Source organism: Heterocephalus glaber, unplaced genomic scaffold (assembly GCF_053883595.1).
Source record: "Heterocephalus glaber isolate CG9 unplaced genomic scaffold, H.glaber_assembly_v1.0 deba00001806, whole genome shotgun sequence".
Taxonomy (NCBI): domain Eukaryota; kingdom Metazoa; phylum Chordata; class Mammalia; order Rodentia; family Bathyergidae; genus Heterocephalus; species Heterocephalus glaber.
In genome coordinates this window covers 704,867-726,123 of record NW_028258481.1, presented here as the reverse complement: position 1 = coordinate 726,123, position 21,257 = coordinate 704,867, and the positions used below count along the sequence as shown (strand labels likewise).

Here is a 21,257-nt window from a genome sequence, read left to right as displayed (position 1 = left end):
CTGCTGCCCCTCTTGCCCACTCCCCAGTGGTCTGTCCTGGGTGGGGGGGCACGTGGCCTGGCAGGGAACTTGGGCCGGCTCTCCTTAGGGGCGGTGGCCTAAGGCCAGGAGCCAGGGTCACCAGGCAGAGCTCGCGTGGACCACCGTGCCGCTGCCCGGCCCTTCTCCTTTTCAGACAGGTCTCAGCCTCAGCGCTGCTCTTCCTGCCTCAGCCTCCCAGAGTGCCGAGGCTGCAGGCGTCTGCCCCTGAGCCGTTTCAGGTGGGAGTTGCTCTTGTTCCTGGCTGGAGCCCGGGCTCACCTTATCACCCCAACTTCAGCCCTCACGGAGGCGCAGCTGGGCTCCTCGCTCTTGCCCTGCGTGGGCCCCGGCTCCTCAGGCCCCGGAGCACAGCTTCCGAGGAAGTGAGTGCCCACAGAGAAGCTGGTTGGTCCCACTTCCCGGAGCTCCTGCTCCTGTCTGTGCTCTGTGCACGCACTCGCCTTAGTTCAGTGGTGGTGAGTGCATTTGTGAGTGTTCAGTGGCTGGTGTCCCTGTCTCCTCCGAAGTCCAGCAGCCTCCTGCGGGCGGCCCTGGGGAAGCTGGGCCTGGGGGAGGCCTGAGGAGGTGCTGCCTGTCCAGCTGGGGATGGTGCTCAGCGGGCACCTGGCGGGTTGGTGAGGTTTCCCTGGGGGAGGTGGCTGCAGGCGGCTGCGTGGGGCTCGGGCCCTGACCACCACGATGTCCTCAGCCTAAGATGAGAACCTTAAGGCCAAAATGCATCCAAGTTGGGTAGTCATGGTGGTGCACGTCTGAGCCAGCACCTGGGAGGCTGAGGCAGGAGAATCGCTGTGAGTTCGAGGCCAGCCTGAGCTACATCACGAGACCCTGTCTCAGAAAACAAGCAGCAAACCCACCAACCAAAGTGCTCGCGTGCTGGACACCGTGAGCCAGCTGGATGCACGAGACGGCTGGGCCCAGCCACGCGGGCCAGAGCAGCTGGGGGTGCCGGGCACGCCGTGTCCAGTCCTGGCATCACCTTGGCCCTGAGGGATGTCCCCACCCCCACCCTGGGCTCTGGCTAGCCTCACATGCGATTGGCCCTGGCACCAAGCTGGGGTGTGGGTGCTATGTCGAGGTAGACAGCAGATGTGGGGAGCAGCGAAGGATGAAGGGGTAGTGACATTAAGGGGAAGGGTAAGAGGTAGGGTCTGTCAGAATCAGACAGGCTTCTCAGAGGAGTTAACTGTTGGCCAGGGTTTTGAGGCACAGGAGTTCACTGTGCTCTTGACCCTGTGTTTCCGGCTGTACCTCACTTCCTCTTGGTCAGGGATCTGTGAAGTGGCTGGGGGAAGGGGGGGGTGGGAGGAGGGACCTGGGTGCCCCCTCTGGTGCAGCACGGGACAGCAGGGATGCAGTGGTGCCCAAGGGTCCCAGCCTGGAGGGCCGGTCTGCGTGCCAGGTGGGAGGGGACCCGATGGGGACAGACAGGCCCTGTGCCCTCCGCAGGCGCCCGGGTCCTCAGGCCCAGCTGGAGCCCGCCGTCCCGACCCCCTTGGCCTGCCTGGCGGCCCGGCTCCCAACAGGGACTGAGGGTCCAGGCCCCATCACACTCTGAGGACGCCGAGCTGAGTGGCCGGGCTGCTGCTGTGTCTCCTCCCGGCTCACCCGCTGTCCCCTGCGACCCTGCCGCCCAGGCTGTGGGGCCCTGCAGATGCCACCATGGGGTGGGCCAGGTGACTCGGGGACGTGGGGCAGGGCAGGGCCAGTGGCGGCCTCTTCTACAGAAAAATGCCTTCGGTCTGTGCACATGGAATTCCTATTTTTGGCTACTCTGATGGCCTAGCAAAGCTTAGCTACTATTTTTGTTTGCTTAGTCCTGAGTGGTCCTCCTGGAGCACGGGAAAGAGGTGGACACTGGCTACAGGATGGAGAAGGTGAGGGCCCAGAGGAGGAAGAGCTCCAGCTGGAGCTGGTGCGCAGGATGTCCACTGCACAAGGCAATCCGGGGAGGCGTCCAGAAGGGCTGAGGTCCTGAGGGACACATCTGGGGAGGGGCCATCCTCGTCCCAGGGAGCAGTCTGTCCAGCCCCTGCACTTCTGGGCCAGGAGTGGGCAACTGGAGGCCCTCTAAGGTTTCCGTCTAGCCGCTGGGAGGGGCCCCAGCACGTGCTCCCCAGGTCACAGGGCTGGCGGGGTCTGGGCAGCCGAGCCCCTTCCCTGCTGCCCAGTGAGCGCCCTGTCCCCGCCCATCCCGAGGTCGCGGTCGCCTTGCCCCCTGGCGGTGCCCGCACAGCACGCTGGGTTCTCCGCGCTTTCCTGGGTGCCCCTGGGTCTGGGGTCGGGGGGGGGCGTGTAATGCCGCACGGCACCAGAAAGGTGGGCTCCAGCCGAGCATCGGGCCTCACCCGGGCCTGGGTTCAGGTTCTCCCCTGGTGGAGATGAAGCTTGCTTTGCTTTTCCCTTACATTTTTTTAAAACCGTTTTTTGCAGTCCTGGGGAAGGGGCCCTGGGAGCCCTGCTCTAAATTGCCCAGGCTGGCCTCGAACTTGTGATCCTCCTGTCTCAGCCTCCTGAGGTGCTGGGATTACAGACGGGCACCACGGGCGCCCAGCCAGAGGCTGACTGGAGCCCGCCGGGCACGGGGCCTCCCCTCCCTGCTTCCCCTGGGCCCTCGGGCGGGAGGACAGGGACCCCGCGGTCCTCCCTGCGCCTGGGCGTCAGGAGCGGGCAGTCGGGCCGCGGTCGGCAGGGCTCAGGCCCGGCACAGCCGCGTGCGGGTCCCTGGTTGCAGCCTGCTCCAGGTGGAGGGCAGGACGGGGCTTCGCGGGGAGGGGGACAGCTCCCCTCACTGTCCCCGCCCACGCGCGCGCGGGCACACATACACACGCGCACACACACAGTCTTACACACACGCCCCAGCCAGTACTTCCTCCACAGCTTGCTGCCGCCCGCCTGTTCCAGCCACACCGCCCGCCTCCGGGCCGAGTCCAGGTTAGAGGCGGTGGCAAGGCCCAGGAGAGGGTCTGCTCTCCCAGGGTGGGCGGCGGAAAGGGGGCGACCTCGGCAGGCGGGTGCCTGGCGCTAGGTGAGGGACCCCGGGTGCTCAGGCGTGGGCGGCAGGGATCACAGCAACGGGCACGAAGCGGGACGCTGGCTCCGGGGAGGCTGGGCACCGGCCCAGGCACCTGGCGGGTAGCTCTCCGCGGGTGGCGGAGTGGCCGCCTCTCCAGCCCTTACGCCCGCCCTCCGCTGAGCCAGGCTGCTGCCCACCGAGGCTCGGGACGCGGAGCCCGGGGGAGCGGCGCCTTGGGGCGGCTCCAGCCCTGCGCTACGCCCGTCCCGGCCATGAGCAGCGCTGGCTCTGCAGGACGCACCCATTACCTTGCTCGGAGCAGCGAGGGACGAGGCGCTGGTATCGCCGGCGCCCGTGACCGGCATCTGTCAGGCGACCCGGCGGCGGGTGCTCCATGCGGGACGCCCCCAAGATCGCACCGGCTGGGGACCATGGGCCCTGGCCGCAGCCCCCCGGGAGGTGCTCTCGCCCGCGGCCCGTGCGCTTCCTCCCGCCGATCTCATTTCCTGTCCTGCCCGCGGTCGGGAGGGCGCTGCACACGGAGCCACCCCTCGGCGGGGCCGGGACCACGCGCGGCAGAACCGCGCTGCTCCCGTGGACCAAGCCACGGACTGAGCCTGAGCACGGCGGCCCCTTTCCCGCCCGCAGGCCGCCCATGGCCAACGCCTCCCTGCGGCTGCTGTGCCCGGTCCTGGAGCAGATGAGCCGGCTGCAGGCCCACGGCAACTCCAGCCTGCGCTACATGGACCACGCGTCGGTGACGCTGCACGGGCTGGTGGCGCTGCTGGGCCTGGTGGAGAACGCGCTCATCGTGTTTGTCGTGGGCTGCCGCATGCGCCAGACCGTGGTCACCACCTGGGCGCTGCACCTGGCGCTGTCTGACCTGCTGGCCTCCGCCTCGCTGCCCTTCTTCACCTACTTCCTGGCCGTGGGGCACTCGTGGGAGCTTGGTCCGGCCTTCTGCAAGCTGTACTCGTCCGTCTTCTTCCTGAACATGTTCGCCAGCGGCTTCCTGCTCAGCACCATCAGCCTGGACCGCTGCGTGCGCGTCGTGTACCCGGTGTGGGCACAGAACCACCGCTCGGTGGGCGCGGCGCTGTGGGCGGTGGCGCTGCTCAACACGGCGCCCTACTTCGTGTTCCGCGATACCATCCCGCGGCGCGACGGCCGCACCATGTGCTACTACGACGTGCTGGCGCTGGCGCCGGGCGGCGACCCCGCGGCGACGTGCGGCCGGCGGCAGGCGGCGCTGGCGGGCAGCAAGTTCCTGTTGGCCTTCGTGCTGCCGCTGGGGGACATCGCCGCCAGCCACGCCGTGCTGAGCGCGCGCCTGCGCCGCCGGCCCCAAGCCGGGCTCCGGCCCGGCCGCTTCGCGTGCCTGGTGGCGGCGGCGGTGGCGGCCTTCGCGCTCTGCTGGGGCCCCTACCACGCCTTCAGCCTGCTCGAGGCGCGCGCGCACGTCGTGCCGGCCCTGCGGCCGCTGGCCTGGCGCGGGCTGCCCTACGTCACCAGCCTGGCCTTCATCAACAGCGTGGTCAACCCGCTGCTCTACGTGCTCACCTGCCCTGACGTGGGCCGCAAGCTGCGCCGCTCGCTGCGCGCCGTGCTCGAGAGCGTGCTGGTGGACGACGGCGAGGCGGGCTCGCGCCGCCGCCGCTCCTCCCCCGGGGTCACCGCCGCGGCCTCCTCGCCGTCGCTGTCTTCGGCCGGGCGCTGCGCCCTGCTCCGCTGGCTGCGGGGGCCCGCGGCCCTGGGGAGCGACGGGCCCCGCTCGACCTCCGGGTAGGGCGCGGCAAGCGGCTCCGCTCAGCCTCCCAGGAAACCGAGCCCCGAGTGGCCCACGGGACTCCGATCCTTGCAGAAATAAAAGTGCGCGGAAGTGGCGCTTGCATTTCAGCCTCGGACGTGCCTGAGTCTCGGGGCTCCCGGGGCACAGCAGGGCGGCTCTGCGGGCGGCCGCACAGCCGTTGCACTCCCAGCCCTTCGTTTTGAGGTAGGGTCTAAGTCACTAACTTTGCTCAAACGTGAGATCCCCCTGCCTCAGCATCCAGGGGCATGGGGCTGGCAGGCGGGCACCACCGCATCCAGCGGAGTCTGCATTTCCAGCAGCACCGCGGGGCCACGCTTGGAGCGATGCTAGGCAAAGGTGGGGGGGATTCCAGAGCAGGCTGGCGGCCCGAGCACATCTCTCAGGCGCGGCCCCAACAGCCCCAGCTCGACACTCCGCGTCCCCCTACACCCCCCCCCCCCCGGAGGTGCGGACTTCAGGGCCACAGGGCACCCGCCGAGTCCGGAGCCCAGTGTGGGCTGCACTCAGGGTGCTGTCACCCCAAGGCCTCTGCAGCACCCACCAGTGACCCTGTGGGCCCCCACAGCTGCCATCTCCTGAGGACAGAGGGCGTGGCGCTTCCTGTTTGGGGACAGAGGTCTCGGCCCCTCCCCGCCCTCCGGGCAGCACCCCAGCTCAGCACACCAAGCTCACTTGTTTATTGCTTCTCTTCCCGGGTAAGAGCCCGAGGGCAGGGATACAGGTCTGCACCTGCTCGTCCTGGCCCTGCACACAGCGCCCCGCAATAAATAGCTCCCTGCTGCGGGGTGGCCGGGTGTGGCCCCCTCTGCCCTTCAGGGCTTCTGCCGGGAAGAGGGCGCCCCCCCCCCCAGCTTCCCACCCTAATCTTCCAGCCGGGTGGGGACGCTGGATTCGGAACCCCAGGCCTGGGCACACAGTGGTCACCAGTTACGGTACTGGGGTGGAAGGCATTTGGGGGAGGACAGGTGGTCAGGGCCTGAACCCCAGCCTCCTCCAGAGCCCTCAGAGGCCAGCAGCCCCGGGCCAAGGTCCTTATGGCAGAGGCGCTGCCCAGTGTCCACGCGGGCTCAGGCCTCGGCCCCTGGCCGGCGGGGCGGCTGCTTCTGCAGCAGGGCAAGCGTGTCCCGCTTCTGAATGGCGCGCAGCTGCTTCTTCTTCGCCCGCTTGAGCTTGGCGGGGTTGCGGATCTGGGGTGGGAGTCGGGGTGTTAGTGTGGCCGGGGCGCTGGCCCTGTCCCCGGGAAGGGCTGCCCCACCTCAGGCTGCCGGGGCACTCACCACCTGGACGACCTCCGCTCTCCGCTCATTCTCCAGGCGGCGTCTCAGGTTCTCAGCCCGGCGCTGCTTCTTCTCCTGGAACACACGGGACACACAGGGAGGGGAAACTGAGGCCGTGGGACCCTGGTCTCAGGGAGGGAGAGGCCCCCGATTGGGCTCCAGGGGGTGTCAGGGTGGTGGCCCAGGAAGCTCTGGGGAGCCCCAGGGAGTGACCCCAGGGGCCCACTGTGGAGGGAAGCTCATTACACACTGAGCCAGGGTAGGGACCCTGGGAGCTTCCCCTGCACCCTGGCCCCAGTCCCCCAAGCCCAGTGAGAGCGGCAGTGCAGGCCAGGAGAAAGGGGAAGCAGTGAGTCCTGCTCCTGTCTGGGGACCCGGGGCGGCTCTCGCCTCAGAGCAGAGCAGGCTGCGCAGAAAGTGAGATAAGGGCTCAGCATTCGGGGCCCGGGCCCAGGCTGGTGGGGGACAGAGTGCTGGGGACACGCCTTCCTCAGGGGCGGGCCGCATTGTATGACTGGTCCAGTGCCCTGCGGTCACCAACCAAGCCCAGCCCCTGGTGACCCCGATCCAGGGACAGTGTCACCAACCATCGCCTCCCAGGAGAGGGGCACAGCAGGAGCCTGCATGGCTTCCCGTGCCATGAGAGTGCACAGGCGCGGACGGGAGCAGCCTGAGTGATGGCCCCGGGCTCCAACCACACTAGCCTGGCCGGGACAGCAGCGGGCGGCCTCACCTGCCGGCGGCGTGCCTTCTCCTCCTCCAGGTGCCGGGCGAAGTCCCTGGCCAGCTGCCGCTCTTGCCGCTCCTTCATCTTGCGCTTCCAGGATGTGTGCAGGGGCTTGTCCTGAACCATTTGGGAGAACCTGGGGCCAGGGGTCAGCGTGGTCACTCACAGGAAGTTGGGTGGATGGGCCACACCCGCACAGGGCAGAGCAGGGCGGGGCTCAGCACAGCTGACGCCCTTGTCCAGGTGCTGGCTAGGACACGTGCCCCTCAGTGACCGTGGAGTCTGGCTGCGGACACCACAGGAGGACACCCTGGGATGGGCGCTCACCCCTGCAGGGGCCGCCCCTCCCAGGCAGGGCGAGTGGGCTCAGTGCTCTCCCAGGTCCCGTCTCCACCCTCGTGCGGGCATCAGGGCCCTGGGCAGGTGGGCTCATTCCAGAGTTCTAGGAAAACTGGGCGCCCGGCAGATGGGGCATCGAGGGTGTGCTTTAAAATAGCCAGGAAAAGGGAGAGAGGAAGAGCCAGCGCTGAGAACTGCTGAAGCTGGTGATGGGAACCCGGGCCCATTAAACTACGCTCCCTCCTGTGCTGTGTGCGTGAAATCCCCACAATAAAAAGTAAAAACAAGATGAGACCGAGACGCCCGGGCTGGAGCCCAGTCGAGGCTGTGGGGTGTCCCCGCTCCCTGCACCGGCCCCCACATCACGGCAGGCCTGACGCTGCCCTTCTGCTTGTCGTGTTCATGAGTCTGGTTCTCTTTTCCCTGCACTGCTGGCCTCAGACCCCAGCACTCCTGCCCCAGAGCTGGGCACCCAAACCGGGGTAGGGACCCCACAGGGCCGAGGTGACAGGACCCTGGGGACACCGGGCCACAGGACGCTATGCTGCTACTTCTAGAGCACAGGCGTGGTCAGCGAGCTGCCCAACAGGGCCTCCTCACAGGCCGCTGCAGGGCACAGAATGTGCTTGCACTGAGAAGCGGCCCTAAGGTTCACGCTGTTTCCAGCCTCAGCTTCTCCTGTTTAACGGGTGTGTGTGACGGGGCAACACTTAATGCCTGGGCTTCGAAGGGTGCAACCAGAGGACACCCGCACAGGGGCCCGCTGGGGGCAGCGTCCTCCTCCCCGGCCCTCCAGCCACCACTGCGGCTCTGCCTGGGATCCCCATAGCCAGAAGTGTGGATTGCACCCCGCTGTCTCTTGGGGAGCTCCTTCATTCCATCACCCAGCAGGTATTCACCTCGCCCTCAGCGCCGAGAGCCAAGAAGAGCGAGAGCCGAGAAGACTTCCAGGCAGCTCAGCCAACAGGGAGCGGGAAAGGGACTTGGGACACGGATCTGACTTCAGATCGGGGCTCGGGCCTGCGACTACCACCACTTGGCCTCCTGAGCCTCCGTCTGCCCAGAGGTAGCAAGAATAACAGAACACCGGTCGGCAAGGCGAGGCCACAATAGAGACAACACCTGCAGCTCGTCCGAGCCCCTCTACTTCCCGGGAAGTCCTAGCGCGTGCGCGTCTTCAGCGCAGCTGGCCCGCATCACCTGGGCCAGTACCCGTCACAGCGGGCGGCGGGAAGACCTCGCTGTGCCCACCGGGCTCACAGCTGGATGACTGGATTCTGCCTCCCTCACCACACACGCAGGCAGACAACAGTAGACGTCTGTCCAGTGGATCCGAGGCAGAGGTGCTACGGGGGGCCATCAGCCCCAGGAGGAAAGCCTCACGGAAACGGCCTCGGGGCGGCCGGGGATCCCAGGGCCCGTGGCCCCATTCTGGTCTCGACCTGTTAGGCGACGCCCTCCCTGAGTGGGCCTCCCCAGGCGGCGCCCCCACTTCACCTCTTCTTGGATCGGTCCTTCCACACGCGCCCGGACTTGGGCTTCCCCTTAGGGATCGCGGGCAGCGCCTCCTCCTCCTCCCGCTTCAGCTTCTTGGACGCTGGGGTCTGGTCGGAAGGTCCCCGTCGCTTCTTTGCGCCGAGGCCGCCCGACACGGTCTCCGCGGCCGGGCACGGCGCGCTCAGCTCCCGCCGGGCCTTCGAGGAGCCGGGTGCCCGGGGCGTCTGCTCCTGGGGTGGCTGCGTGGGCTCGGGGCCCGGCGCTGGCGGGCCCGGCTCAGGCTCAGGTGACCCCGGGCCCGACTTCAGGTGTCGAGGGGGGGACCCCGGCGACTCCTCGCTTTGAGGGGCTTCAGGACGCGCCTCTGGCTGTCTCGGAGGCGACTCCGGGCTTGGACCCCGCTGCCCCCGGGGAGACCCCGCGTCTGCACCGCGGGGCAGGCCGGGCGGTCCCACGCTGCTCTCCGGCGGGCGTGGCGGGGACCCCGGGCCGGGCTGCTGCGTTGCTTCTGGGCCTGACTCGAACTTCGCAAGGGCTCGTCTCACCCGCCCAGCTGAGGCAAGGTTCTCGGTGGCCTCGGGCTTCAGTCCTTCCAGCCGCCGGCTGCGCCTTAGGGGGGTGTCCATCGCCCGACCCGAAAGTTTGCAAACCAGAGTCCACGTGCAGCCTTCTCCTACCCGGGTATTACCGGCGCCATCCGATGACGTCAGAGACCGCCGGCCCTTGCGTGCAGGAAGGGCTGTCGCCGAGGCGGCCATGTTGGTGACGGGCGAGAGGGGTTGTCTGGCTGGGGCGGGGTGGGAGGGACCTGGCAAGCGCATGCGCAGTGTGCCGTGCCCGTGATGAACAAACGTGTGCTTTTGCTGGAATTCGCGCCCGCCTTTCTTGCAAATGGCGTTTCCTGGGGGTAAAGGAGAGCGTGCAGAGAAGGGAAAGGGGGCCCCAGGTGGAGGAGAGAGGAGGATTGGAAGAAGGTCCTCTCATGCGGCTGGGCCTCCGTTTCCTCACTTGCTTGTTGCAGGTGATGCACTGACAGCTTGGTGCGCCCACGGGGGCCCGAGCCTCCCCGAGGGGAGATGGTGCCCACACCCTGCCAGTGCATCCCGTAGCAGAGAAGGGGAGGCGGCGGTGCAGCACCCCACCTGGTCGCGCCGGGCACCTCGCCACCTGCTGCCTCCTCCAGAGCAGGTGGGGTCCGTGCCACCTCGCTCGCGGCGGCCCGTGGCTCTGCCCCTGCGCCTGAGCCTGCCCCCCTTCCGCTCAGGGGAGGCCTCTGTCACAGCTAGGGCCGCGCCTAGGCCTGTGCCTAGAGAAGGCTGCCTTGAGGTCCCTTTGCTTGAGACCCCGATGCCCTGACCGGCTTGCTGCTTCTTGGGAAGCCAGCTGTGGCAGGGGCCGTGCACTCCCGCTCTTCCCAGCTCTGTTCTCAGCTCTGGTGGCCTCTGGAGTCCCAGGGCCCCGCCGCCCACGCCCAGTGGCTGCTTTTAGAAGCCACTGTGTCTCCGGCTGGGCTCCTGAGAGGCCTGGGAAGTCGTCCCAGGATGCTGGGGGCAAAGGGGAAAGGCCAGGGCGCAGCTACAGCTGAGTCTGCTGACGCTGAGCAGGGGTCAGACCGGGCGGAGGAGGCGGGGAGAGGAGGCCCAGACAGCTTCCTGAGGACAGAGGAGCGGCCGAGAATCTGGACCACCGCACAGCGGCCCAGTGAATCAGGACAAATTCAGCCCGAGCCCTCCTGGGACTGCCCCTCCCTGTTCCTGAGCCAGGGGCCGGTTCCGCTGCCTCTGTCCCTCCCTTAGCGAGGCCCTGTTGCAGGAGCAGCTCGGGCCCCTCACCCAGCTCAGAAGAGGGGCTCTGCTGGTCACTTAGATGCCCTGCCCGGCCTGGAGCCCCAAGTGTGCAGCCCTCAGAACCACGCCCGTGTGGATGTCGAGGCCTCTGTGGCTCCTGCCACTTCCTGCCTCCTGTCCTAGCTGGAGATACCGTTCACAAGTGCTGATGGACCCACCCCGACCCTGCAAAAGCACTTCCTGGGCAATCTCAGGTTCCCACAGGGTGGTGTGGCAGAGGGTTCTCAGTGGACCGAGGCTCCCTCAGCTGCGTGTACAGGCCCTCAGTAACCCAGCCTCAGGGGAGCTCTGGCCCAGAGCCCCCACTCCCACGAGCTCAGCTTGTCCTTGTCATGGGCAGGAGCCTAGGGGAGACACTTGGTGTTGTCACAGGAGCTTGATGTGACAGTGGCTGCTGGGAACCTGCTGTTCCTGGTACTGCTTTGCTGTCTGTCGCACACATCTCTGCTTCCTCGCCTTCTGGGGAGCAGGAGGGGAGCTTCTCTGCCATCCCCCAGAAACCCCAGCAGGCTCGAGCCTCTGTTGCGATGAAGGTGACCTGGTCCTGATGAGGGTCTGTCCAGTCATTCAACAAACACTGTCGGAGCATGGAGCTGGGGCTGACAGTCACCGTCCTGGCCTGGCGCCCTCGGGACCAAGTGGGCACCCAGGAGGCCTGGCAGGGAGGAAGTGACAGGTGTGTCTGAGCAGGGCCCTGGGCACTTTGGAGCCTCTGGGCTTCGGCTTGCCAGCTGGGCGGAGGTTAGGGCCTGGGATGGGGCTGCATCTCCTGTCTCCTATCTCGGTCCATCGGTGAGGTGGTGCTGGTTTCCTCTAGTCGAGTCAGCAGAGCTCGAGTAACCTTGACGTGTGTTGCCGACTCAGCACTGCCAGGCCCTGCCGCCTGCACTCCTTCCTGTGTGCGGACCCGGACCAGACCTCAAGGCCCCTGCGCAGGCCCGCTCTGCAGCCCTGGGCCGCGCTCCTCCATGAGTGGCTCCCGACTTTGGGCTGGCACCTCAGCCTTCCTGTGCTTTACTGTTGGTGCCGAGGCTCTGGAGTCAGGCACGGCATGGGCCACACCTCTGCACAAGTTTGCTGTGAGACCTCGGACCCAGCAGTCAGCTGTGGACAGTGCAGGACCTCCCGTCCCTCCGTCCTGCTTGGCCAAGCGGGGTGCAGCCCCTCCTCCATGCTGTCCCCTCCCTCTCTGCGGTGTGAACAGCTGCTCCTGAGTCCCCAGGTTAGGAGCGGAGCAGGGCAGAGGTGCTTGGCCGGTTCTCGTCTCCAGCCCGGCCTCTGGTCCTGACCTCAGCAGAGGGCAGGTGGTCGACGGCTGGGAGTGTGACTGGGCCCCTGCAGTGTGCAGAGGGCTCTGCCCACTGGGCTGGAAGGCCCCCTCTGCAGAGCTGGGGCCTGCAGTCACCAGGGGATAGCAGTTATCTGCAGTGTCTCACAGCATCTGCAGGTTCTGCTGAAACAGGAAGGGGCCCAGCTGTCCCTGACGGTGGGGGGTGCATGGTGGGGACCAGTCCTCCTTGGCAGCCTCCAGGACAGTCCCCCTCCTGAGCTGGCCACAGGAGGGTGACTGGGAAATGCACGCCTGCGAAGGTGGGAGGTGGATGCCCAAGGGGGGGTGTGGCACCTCCCGCCCCTCCCAGCCTGGCCCCAGTGCCTCCAGCAGCCCTGCCCCAACTTCAGCCGGCCAGAGCAGGGTCGGTCAGAGGCTGGCCTGGGATCAGGGCTCGGGTGTGTGGGGCCGGCTGCTGTGAGGGTCAATCTTGGCTGTCCCCTGACTGCTTGGAGAGAGGTCCGGGAACGTGTGAAGCACACTGGGAGGTCGTGAGGGTCTCCCCAGAGGCGACGGTGTGTGGGTCAATGAACTGAGTGGGCCCCACTATGAACGTGGTGGCACTGCCCGAGGCGGGAGCTCTGGACCTGCACAGACTGGATTGGGCCTGTGCGGACGCCTTGCAGCTGCTGCAGCTGTGGAGCCAGATGCCCGCTGCCTCAGCCTTTCAATGTGGACTCCCACTGGGGACGCCTGGCCAGCCGGGGTCTGAGACGGCACCCTCAGTCCCTCCTGCTCTGTGACTTCCAGCTCCTGGTTTCTGGGCTCCAGCTGCAGGCGGCTGCTGTAACCCTTGTGTAATGACACGCACATCCCAGGGCTCCCTCTGAGACCACCCGACCAGTGCAGCCAGGCCATGCACTTCCACAGGCTCCGCATGGAGCTGGCTGAGGGAGACTCAGGCTCAGTGGCCTGGAGGGTCAAGCGGGTGAAGCGCTTTCCATCTTCGCCTGCACCAGGACGAGGGCTGAGCTCACAGCTGCTTTCTCATTTATTTAGTCGGCAAAATTTTATCCAAAGTTTGCCCAATGACAGGCCCTCAGGAATGGCAATGACACTTGCTGCTTGGATGGGGTCGGGCGGGGGACACACTGGAATCGGAACACTCCCAGCTTCCTGGGCCTGGGTTTGGGTGGGCGAGCTGCAACCTCCAAACACATACTGCCAGAGGCTGACAGCTGGGGGTTCATTGTGTCCACAGGCGAGCCGAGGGACAGCACAGCCGGGCGCGTGCGCGCGCGCACACACACACACACGCACACTCACACTCACAACTCTCAGTCCCTCAAACACGGGTGGTTACGGAGTTGCACAGTGACTTACTTCTCCCCTGTCTACTTGTCCCTCCCCTCTCGTTTCCTCTAACCCTTGGCTTCTCTGCAGCTTTGTCCGTCCCCAGGGCCTCCTGGCCAATGGGGCGTCCCCGTCCACGGCAGCCTGTGGACATCTGGCCTCGGCGCAGGGAGAGCACAGTGGGCAGATGAGGAGGCCCCTTCCCTGGCCACAGGGCGCCTGGGTCCCCACTGTCTGGGGGGACTCTTGCTGTGTCCACCGCCTCCTGTCCTAGCCAGCCCCAGCTCTGCCTTGACCGAGGTACAGACTGGGCTGGTGCCACGCCTCCCCGAGGGCAGCACTTCCAAGGCCCGGGCGCAGGGCCGGAGTGGCTCACTGTCCAGGCTGTCATTTACACGTCCTGCCGGTGCCACCAAAAGGCCACTGCGGGAACGAGCAGACCGTTTCCTCAAGAGCACCATTTATGGATTGGAGAGGACATCACATAGCCCAGTGGTTAAGAACCCTAAAACGATTCCAGCCTCCTTGTGGTGAGGGATAGCTGCCACCCGTGAAGGGCGATTGCAGCTTTATCTCATTTCATCCCAGGGCAGCGCTGGTTATCAGAGGTGCAAACTCTGTGGGGCGGGCAGCTGACGCGGGCACGGTGCGCGTCTGCGTCCAGAACTCTGCTCACTAACCGCGTGCGATTTCAGCCACCCCCCTCGCCTGTGTTTGAAGCCTTTGATTTAAATCTGGAACAAATTCTTTCTCTAGCAATGTCCATGTTTTCCCGTTTTTGAGATAAGCTGCAAACTCCAGGCCGTCCCCACAGGGCGGGGGTGATCACCGCCTGTGCCGTTCTGCTGCTCTTTTTTATTTTCTGCTCAGAGTGGAATGTTACACAACACCCAGATATGATCTCCACTTGCTTGGTTGTTTTAGCTCTCCATTTCTGAGATGACTCTGGGTAGATCTAGACAGCCCGCTTTTGGGGACATCGAAACCTGGGCTGCAGAAGACAGCATTTTTCTAGGCTGGCACACCTGCTCGCTCTTCTTGTCCCGGGCCGCACAATGATGTCCCTGTCCCCTCGCCGAGAACCGCGTGGGCTCAGCCCCCACTGCAACACACCTGTCTCCAGGAGACGTGTGAGGCTGCACCGGGAGGCACCACGACATCCACCTGGTCCCACTGCGCTGGGGCTTGGGACTCAGCTGCCATGTAGGGAGCTCATCCGTGTCCTCCCACGTGGACAGACACAAGGAGGCCAGCAGGAGCCTATGTCACCCACTGGTGGGAACAGAGATGCTTCCGGACAGTTGCAGCCCACCTGCCAGGTCCCTCCCGACTCTGGGATCTGCAGAAGTGCCAGGAACCTTGGAACAGGGAAGGCCTCTCCCTGTCCAGGATCCGTGCCACAACACGCATGGGCCCAAGGCCTTGGCTGTTTGCTGCCGAGTCTCGGGGCTGTTTGTTACACAGCAGCTGGACCGGTTGGGAGGGGCTTGCTGACTGTCAGGCATCTGTGTCAGGGGGACAGTCAGTGAGTGCAGTGTTTCCCAGGGAAAATATGATTGGCATTGATGATGTGGACTTCCGGGCAGACTGGATCTCATGTGGTTATGGCTTTTCAGAGGCGGCTGATCTGGAGTGTGTGAGGCAGGGATCAATGCATGGTGCAGTGTGGGACTCAGGGGCACTGGGATTAAGGGTGGGAGTGCTGCCCGCCCTGAGTAGCCTGGATAAGGTAGAAGGGACAGAAAGGCTGTGGTCCTCCCTTGTTGCTCTGCTACCTTCCTCCCACCACGAACTGTCTCCCCCTGCTACACCACCCTGCCTGGGAGCCAGCCAACTGTAGACTGAAACCTCCACACTGAGCTGAGGTAAACCTGTCCTCCTTTAACTCTGGGTGTTGGGAATTTTGTCTCAGCAACGAGAAAGTAACTAAGAATCTGCTTCCTGCTGTACTCCCAACTCCCACAGGCTAGGATAGCAGGGCTGGGACAGAGTTTGCTTCCTGTTTCTTTCTTGCAGTGCTCACCAAACCGGAGCCACTCTTGGTACTTAGCAATCGCTCAGAAGCAATTGTTGAATGACTGAGTGAAGGTGAAACATGGGCACAGAGCTTGAGAAAGACCCCTGAGAGAATTCCACCCCACCCCACGTTTAGTCATTAGGGTGGGTAGGTGCTGCCCTTCCGGGACAGAGGCTCGTCCACCGTGCGGTGGGAAGCAAAGAGGTCTGTACCGGGGCCTGGGGTCTGTGCTGGGGCTCTGACCCTGGCTCTTCCTAGAAGGCTGCAGCCTCAGTTAGCCTCTGAGACTTGCTCCAAGCAAACCTCCTGCTGCTGCTGGCGTGCGCTTGGTGTCACAGGGACCAAAGCAGGTGGCAGAGGGGACGAGGCCTCCAGTTGTCCCAGGTCCCTGCTCAGCAAGATGAGGGAGGCTGTGGGGCTTCCCGGAGGCGGCGACCCGGGGTGCACAGGCTGGACGGGCGGAGAGGAACCGGAAAGCCACCCAGGTGCCTCAGAAACCTTCTGCCAGAAATGGGTTCTGGCCTGCAGAGCTCACGGAGCGGGCGGGAAGGACAAATGGGCAGCTCCTTTCCCAGGATGGGAAATTGGGCCGTCACCGGGCATCACCAGCTGCTCCTGTGGGAACCCGGGAGGAGCCGCCCCCGCGGGCCTGGCCTGCTCTGGGCCTTGCTGGGCCGTGCACACCTGCAGCCCCGGGGCACTCACTGCTCACGTGGAAGATGTTGGTGTCCCAGAGGCCGCAAGTACTGCCCGCAGCGAGGGGCTCAGGGTGGCCCCAAGCGGAGGAGCGGGTGTCGGTGGGTCCCTGACCCCGCCTTTCTCGGGGCCCCCTCCTAGCCCGCTCCGTTCCTCTCTCGGAGCTCGATGCCACAGCGCCCCTGGTGGCCTCTGCTGGGAGTGCCGGGGCCCCCTGACCCTTGAGCCGCTGCCTGTGGGGGCTTCTGTGGAGGGGACGCCAGCGCCTCAGGGTGCTCCGCGGGCTCCGGGCGATGCCAGCGACGTCCGCTGCCCTTGACAGCGGCTCTCCCGGCGCCAGCGCACGCACGGCCGCCTTCTCCAGGCCGGCTCCTTCCTCCGTCCAAAGTGGGGCGTGCCAGGCGCCCCTAAGTGGTCAACGTGGGGCGGGAATGCTCACCAGGCTCAGTCCGGGGTCGGACAGGAGGAACCCAGGACAGCTGGCAAGGAGAAAGGAGCCAACACTGACAACCGCACTTTGCAGGCAGCAGCAGCTTCGGGGCCCAGTGCAGACGGCAGGGCAGGGGAAGGGGCCGAGTCTGCACCCCCAGGAATCGCAGAGTGTTTAAATCAGCAACCGCAGAACCGAAACAAACCGGGCCACCACGCCCGTGACATGACCGTTGGGACCCTCCTGAGGGCAGCATGCCCGCAGCTTCCCACCCCTCGAGGGAAGCTCCATACCGTGCTGGCCTCTCCTCCGGGCCTCGGTCTGCCTGACACCCCACTGCGCCTCCTTCCCAGCGTCCCTGAAGATTCTTTTGCTGCGGTGGGAGCCAGCGAGCCTGCCCAGCCCAGCCTGGTGACAAATTCACACGAGGAAATGGGGTTTTGCCCAGAAATGCCTGGGAGTTCGGGTCTGAGCTGCATATAAGGGTGGTGCAGCCAGATCCTGAGGGCTGGGAGCTCACAGGGAGCCTGTGCCTGGAGCCCAGGAGGCTGGGCACCGTCCTGCAGAGCTGGCGCAGGCGCCTTGGGCCTCACTGCTGATCCGCCACACCAGGGGCTCCGTGGGCTTTGCCCAAGCCGTGCCTGCAGACACTTCAGGCGCTGGTGAGTGAGGGGCTGCTTCTCAGAGGCCCAGGCTGAGAGCAGGCGCCCCTTGCCTCACGCTTCCCGTGGCAGTGTCCTGGAGGTCGGTCTGGAGTCCTGAGCCTGGACAGTGGCCTGGGGCCCACTGCCACCCGGGGCAGGGACACAGTGCCAGTGCCTGGTGCAAGGGCGCTCAATAGTTTTCATCGCGGACCACTTCACAGGAGCGCTGCTGGAGGCCCCAGTCACCCTCCTGAGACTCCCCCGCTTCTGTGCAGGGTGGGGTTTGGCTCACAGAGTTGGGGCACCCTGGCGCCAGGCGGGGAGGGAGGCGGGTGATGGCCGGTCTGACGGGTGGGATTGACCAGCGGTGTCTGGTTACTTAGGATGTTTCTGTGAAGATGCTGTTTGCATGAGAGTCACATTCCCGGGGACTGGACCCTCTGTGGTGGGGTGGGCCTTCCCCAATCAGTCGAGGGCCCGAGCCGAGCAAAGCCTGTGTCCCTGGGCAGGAGATGACAGCCCCAGATGCCTTTGGCCTGGAACTGCAGCCCTTCCTGGGTCTCCAGCCCCTGGTCTGCCGGGTTGGATTTGGACCCACCAGGCCTCATGAGCCAATCCCTGAGGTCTCTCTCTGCACACACCTGCTACCTGCAGCTCTGTGAGGTAGGGCAGGAGGGGCCTTTGGCGGCTGTGGAAGGTGTGGCCCAGAGGACTGGGAGCTTGTTTTTGAGACAGGTCTCGCTACGCAGTCTAGACTGGCCTTGAACTCACTATGTAGCCCAGTGTGGCCTGGAACTCAAGGTGATCCTCCTGCCTCAGCCTCCCCAGTGCTGAGATTACAGGTGTGCAGCACCACATCTGGCCTTGAGCCTTGCTTTTAGGGTTTTTTTTTTTTGGTACTGGGGATCAAACTCGGGTCCTTGCGCTTGCGCAGCAGGTGGCGAAACCACTGAGCTACATCCCTGGCCGGAGCCTTGCTTTCCGATAAAGGCTTCTACCTGGGGTGGAACTTAGGGCATTTTGAAAACCCTCCCTGACTCCTAGAAGATGAAAACTTGAAGAAAATGAAAGAACGTCCAAAGAGGGCTCCCGTCACCCCCTCTCCACCTAGCAAGGCCTCTTCTTCCTCCTGTAGGTGTCATGGGTGGATCCCTGCTGGGTTGGGGTCCTCACCCGGTCACCTGCCCCCTGGGGTGCTGCTTCCCGGGCTGGGTGGGTGGACTGCATCCCAAACTCCCACCCACGGTCCTGAAAGTCTGTGGATCTTTATTGTGGTAAAATACACAAGACAAACCCTTCCAGCCAGGGCCACCTGATGTGAACCCTCTGGTGGGGTCAGTCCAGTCCCCTGGGGCTCGGCCTTTGCAACCCCAAGGGGACCCCACACTGCTGATCCACCCACCCTAGAACACAGCCCACGGGTTAAAATCGTCTGCCCCAAAACCGGTTCACGTGTGGCCAAGCGTGGAAACTGCCCCATCCTAACTGCTGTTGCTGCTCACTTGTGGTTTTGAAGTTCAGGCGTTACTGTCTTTCCTTAAGCCAAGTCTGCTCTCCTTTGCTATTTCCCTATGGCCTCTCTCCTGGATGCCTGGCCCAGGACTCGGGGCTGCAGGAGCAGGTGCAGGCTGGTCACGGGGAAGCTCAGCCAGACCCCGGCCCTGCGTGTCAGCCGCAGTGTGGACATGGGTGCCAGGGTCGCTGCCCTGCACATGGACAGACGCCCGGCTTCAGGTCTGAGCCCTGTTGGCCTGTACAGCAGCTGCCGTGGCGAGGAGGTGAGGGGCAGGCCCCACTCCATGCTGGGGTCTGCACAGAGGGCTGGGGCTGGGTGGAGGGGCGGGGGGCAGAGCTGGGTGTGAAGGCGGGGCCACCTGCTGAGGGGTGCAGGCCGGCACCAGAGGGGGCAGCACCTCAGCACCCGCACCCTGGGCACGAGCTCCTCAGAGGAGCAGCACGTGGCCTGGGGGGCCTGGGGGCTGCGTCCCAACCTGTGGTGGGGCTCTCTGGGGCGACCTGGGCAGTCAGGCGTGGGCTCCACTGGGCTCAGGTACTGCAGGGGCAGAGGAAGGGCGAGCCAGCCCCTCCCATCACCCTTCCAGAACTTTGCAGGCCCTGTGACCGGCCCCACCCTCTGCAGACGCCAGGTCTAGGAGGGTCCCTCTTAGAGTGACGGACTCTTCCTTACTGGGAGGGGAAGGTGCCCAGGGGACATGCCTGGGCCGTGGGGCTAGAGAGGGCCCAGCCAGGCCACTGAGTCCCAGGGCCTCGCCTTCCGCACCACGACACAAGGAGGTGGTCACTGGCCTGTCCCGAGGGGCACTGACCCAGCTGGGGCCCAGAGCCCTGCCCACGAATTGCTCCTGAGCTGCTGTGTGGTCGGTGCCGGGGGCGGCCTCTGCCTCAGCCTGACCCTCCTGCCTCTCTGCCCACTCTGGCAGCCCTGGTGTGCCCAGCGCTCACCATGCGGGAGCAGCAGAAGGGGGTGTAGGAGCCCCTGAGGCCACGTAGAAAGCCGGGCACAGGTCCAGGGTGGCGAAGGACAGCAGTCCCAGGGCGTCCCTGGGCGCCTGGAAGCCAGTGGGGAACCGGTCTGTGCCCGCCTGGACTGGCTGGGGTCGGTGGTGGAGGGAGGCCGGGAGCCCGGTACACCCCCGCATTCCGCGGTAGTTCTGGCCCTGTTCCCCGGAGGATGCCACCAAGACCCCAAATCCCGAGGAGCTCTGCAGAGTCACATGGCTGGCGCACTGGGGCTGGGCCGGGCCCGCGCCATCCCAGGCTGAACTCAGCCACTCGACCTCCACCCACAGAGCGCAGAGCAGAGCCCAGTGAGGACCCTGGCCCTTGCTCCCAGCCCCTGGCTAGTGTCCTCTGTGGGCACACAGATCTGCCCAGCAGGCCCCAGCCCCAGAGGGTGCTCAGTGTCACAGCCCCCCGGGGTCGTTAGTGGGACTCGCGGAAGGAGCCTGGGGGCTGCAGCCTCTTGCTCCACTCCTTGCCCTGGGACAGAGGAGGAGCCCTGCACTCCCCACAGGCTGGTTCTACCTCACCCCAGCCCGCCTTGGAGACAGGAAAGAAGACGTCTGGGCCTGGGGCAGCATTAAACAGTGCCCAGAGGACAGGGGCCGGGCACTTGCCTGGCCGTCCCTTCCACTGCCCACCAGCCCTGACCCCAGGACGCACACCCTGAGGGCAGCGGTTGGCAGACTGGGCAGGCGCAGCCTGGTGCTGGCCCACATCTGCCGGAGACAGAGCACCATGGGCAGGGGACCTCCCGCTGGTCCCGGGGAAGCATCCCAGCAGGCCCGGATGCAGCCAGCAGAGAGGACAACTTCGTCTCAGAATCCATCGGGTGGCCTGGGCAGGAGAGGGATCCGGTGTCTTTCCGGGTTTGGCTTGCGGCCCTCAAAAGCTACACTGAAGTCCCGACTTCCTGGGAGCGTGAACAGGAAACAGGGCTATCGTGGGAAACAGGGCCTTGCAGGTGCAGCCAAGACACGGTTGTGGTGGGCTAAGCCTGTGTCTCGAGAGGGAGAGGGAGCCCCCGGGAGGATAGTGCTATGAGCCAAGGACACTGTGCTGGGAAGAGAGCTGTCAGGAGCAGGCAAAGAGGTGCTGGGCCGGGCCTGCCCTGCGGGGAGGTTCGCGCCAGTCGCCCCAGTGCCCGCACTCACTCAGGGGAGCGTGCACCTGCTGGAGGCCACCGTGTAGGCTGCTCAGAGACGCCCAAGTGCAGATGCAGAAGAGGTGACTCAGACTCAGGGCCCAGCACGCCTGCAAACTGCTCCGAACCCCAGACCGAGCTTCCGGGCAGCCGGGGTTCTTGCTAAGGGCAGACTGGCTCGGTCCCTGGGCTGGTCCCGCACCCTCCAGGGCGTGGGCAGCGGGGTCTCCCAGGCGCGCCCAGGCAGCAGGTGGCAGTAGGTGACGGGGAGCGCCGTGATGTCCAGGCCAGGATCGGGACACCCCCAAAGACGGCGTGAAGCAAGCCAACCAGGAGCTGCAGGACCAGGGGGCCGCAGGAGAGCTGCAGCCCAGGACGACCCGGGAGCGGCTCTGTCTCCCAACCTCTGCTCCGAGGGCCTCGGGCCGTCCACCGCGCCCTCTGGCGGGTCAGGAGGGCAGGGCCGGCCTGCCGCCTGCCTGCCTGCTCCGGAGGGAGCGGGCGGGGAGCTGGAGCCCGAAGCCGCTGCTCCGCCCTAGCCCGCGGCCCTGTCACCTGGCGCGGGCGTAGGGAGGACGCGGGCGGCCGCTGCCCAGCGGTGACCGCTCACCCTCGCGAGGGCCGGCCCGCC

The 21,257-nt window shown here is 65.7% G+C and overlaps 2 protein-coding genes and 1 long non-coding RNA gene across 6 annotated transcripts; 1 reads left to right on the top strand and 2 right to left on the bottom strand.

Moving 5' to 3' along the window:
- Positions 1-82: 82 nt before the first annotated feature.
- Ptgdr2 (prostaglandin D2 receptor 2) lies at positions 83-5,534 on the top strand. Of its 4 annotated transcripts, XM_021251853.2 has the most exons (4): positions 83-1,715; positions 1,857-1,916; positions 2,920-2,973; positions 3,704-5,534. In XM_021251853.2, exons 1-4 carry the CDS (start codon positions 1,702-1,704, stop codon positions 4,839-4,841), a joined length of 1,266 nt encoding a protein of 421 aa, XP_021107512.2. In that variant the 5' UTR covers positions 83-1,701; the 3' UTR covers positions 4,842-5,534. The 4 variants fall into 4 exon arrangements, with proteins under 4 accessions (XP_021107512.2, XP_004874493.3, XP_087059854.1 ...); XM_004874436.3 differs by having other exon boundaries at positions 83-1,916; XM_087203728.1 differs by having other exon boundaries at positions 1,857-5,534.
- Ccdc86 (coiled-coil domain containing 86) lies at positions 5,528-9,432 on the bottom strand. Its single transcript, XM_004874267.4, has 4 exons — positions 8,706-9,432; positions 6,876-7,005; positions 6,143-6,217; positions 5,528-6,052 (listed from the first exon to the last, which is right to left on the bottom strand). The coding sequence occupies exons 1-4, from the start codon at positions 9,329-9,331 to the stop codon at positions 5,933-5,935; spliced, it is 951 nt and encodes a 316-aa protein (XP_004874324.2). The 5' UTR covers positions 9,332-9,432; the 3' UTR covers positions 5,528-5,932.
- A 3,113-nt stretch (positions 9,433-12,545) lies between these two features.
- On the bottom strand, positions 12,546-21,098 carry LOC147820691 (uncharacterized). Its single transcript, XR_015448279.1, has 5 exons — positions 20,637-21,098; positions 16,612-20,395; positions 15,496-16,367; positions 14,289-14,895; positions 12,546-14,166 (listed from the first exon to the last, which is right to left on the bottom strand). It is a non-coding gene; the product is annotated as an uncharacterized LOC147820691 (long non-coding RNA).
- Positions 21,099-21,257: the final 159 nt, after the last annotated feature.

What these genes read in the sequence shown, in the direction of transcription:
- Ptgdr2 (XM_087203728.1), top strand. Translation starts at nt 3,450, where the DNA reads ATGCGGGACGCCCCCAAGATCGCACCGGCTGGGGACCATGGGCCCTGG.
- Ccdc86 (XM_004874267.4), bottom strand. Translation starts at nt 9,331, where the DNA reads ATGGACACCCCCCTAAGGCGCAGCCGGCGGCTGGAAGGACTGAAGCCC. An exon ending in AGAAGGCACGCCGCCGGCAG is followed by an intron (nt 6,218 to 6,875) that starts GTGAGGCCGCCC and finishes CGTGTGTTCCAG; the next exon opens with GAGAAGAAGCAGCGCCGGGC. An exon ending in GAGCGGAGGTCGTCCAGGTG is followed by an intron (nt 6,053 to 6,142) that starts GTGAGTGCCCCG and finishes CTCCCACCCCAG; the next exon opens with ATCCGCAACCCCGCCAAGCT.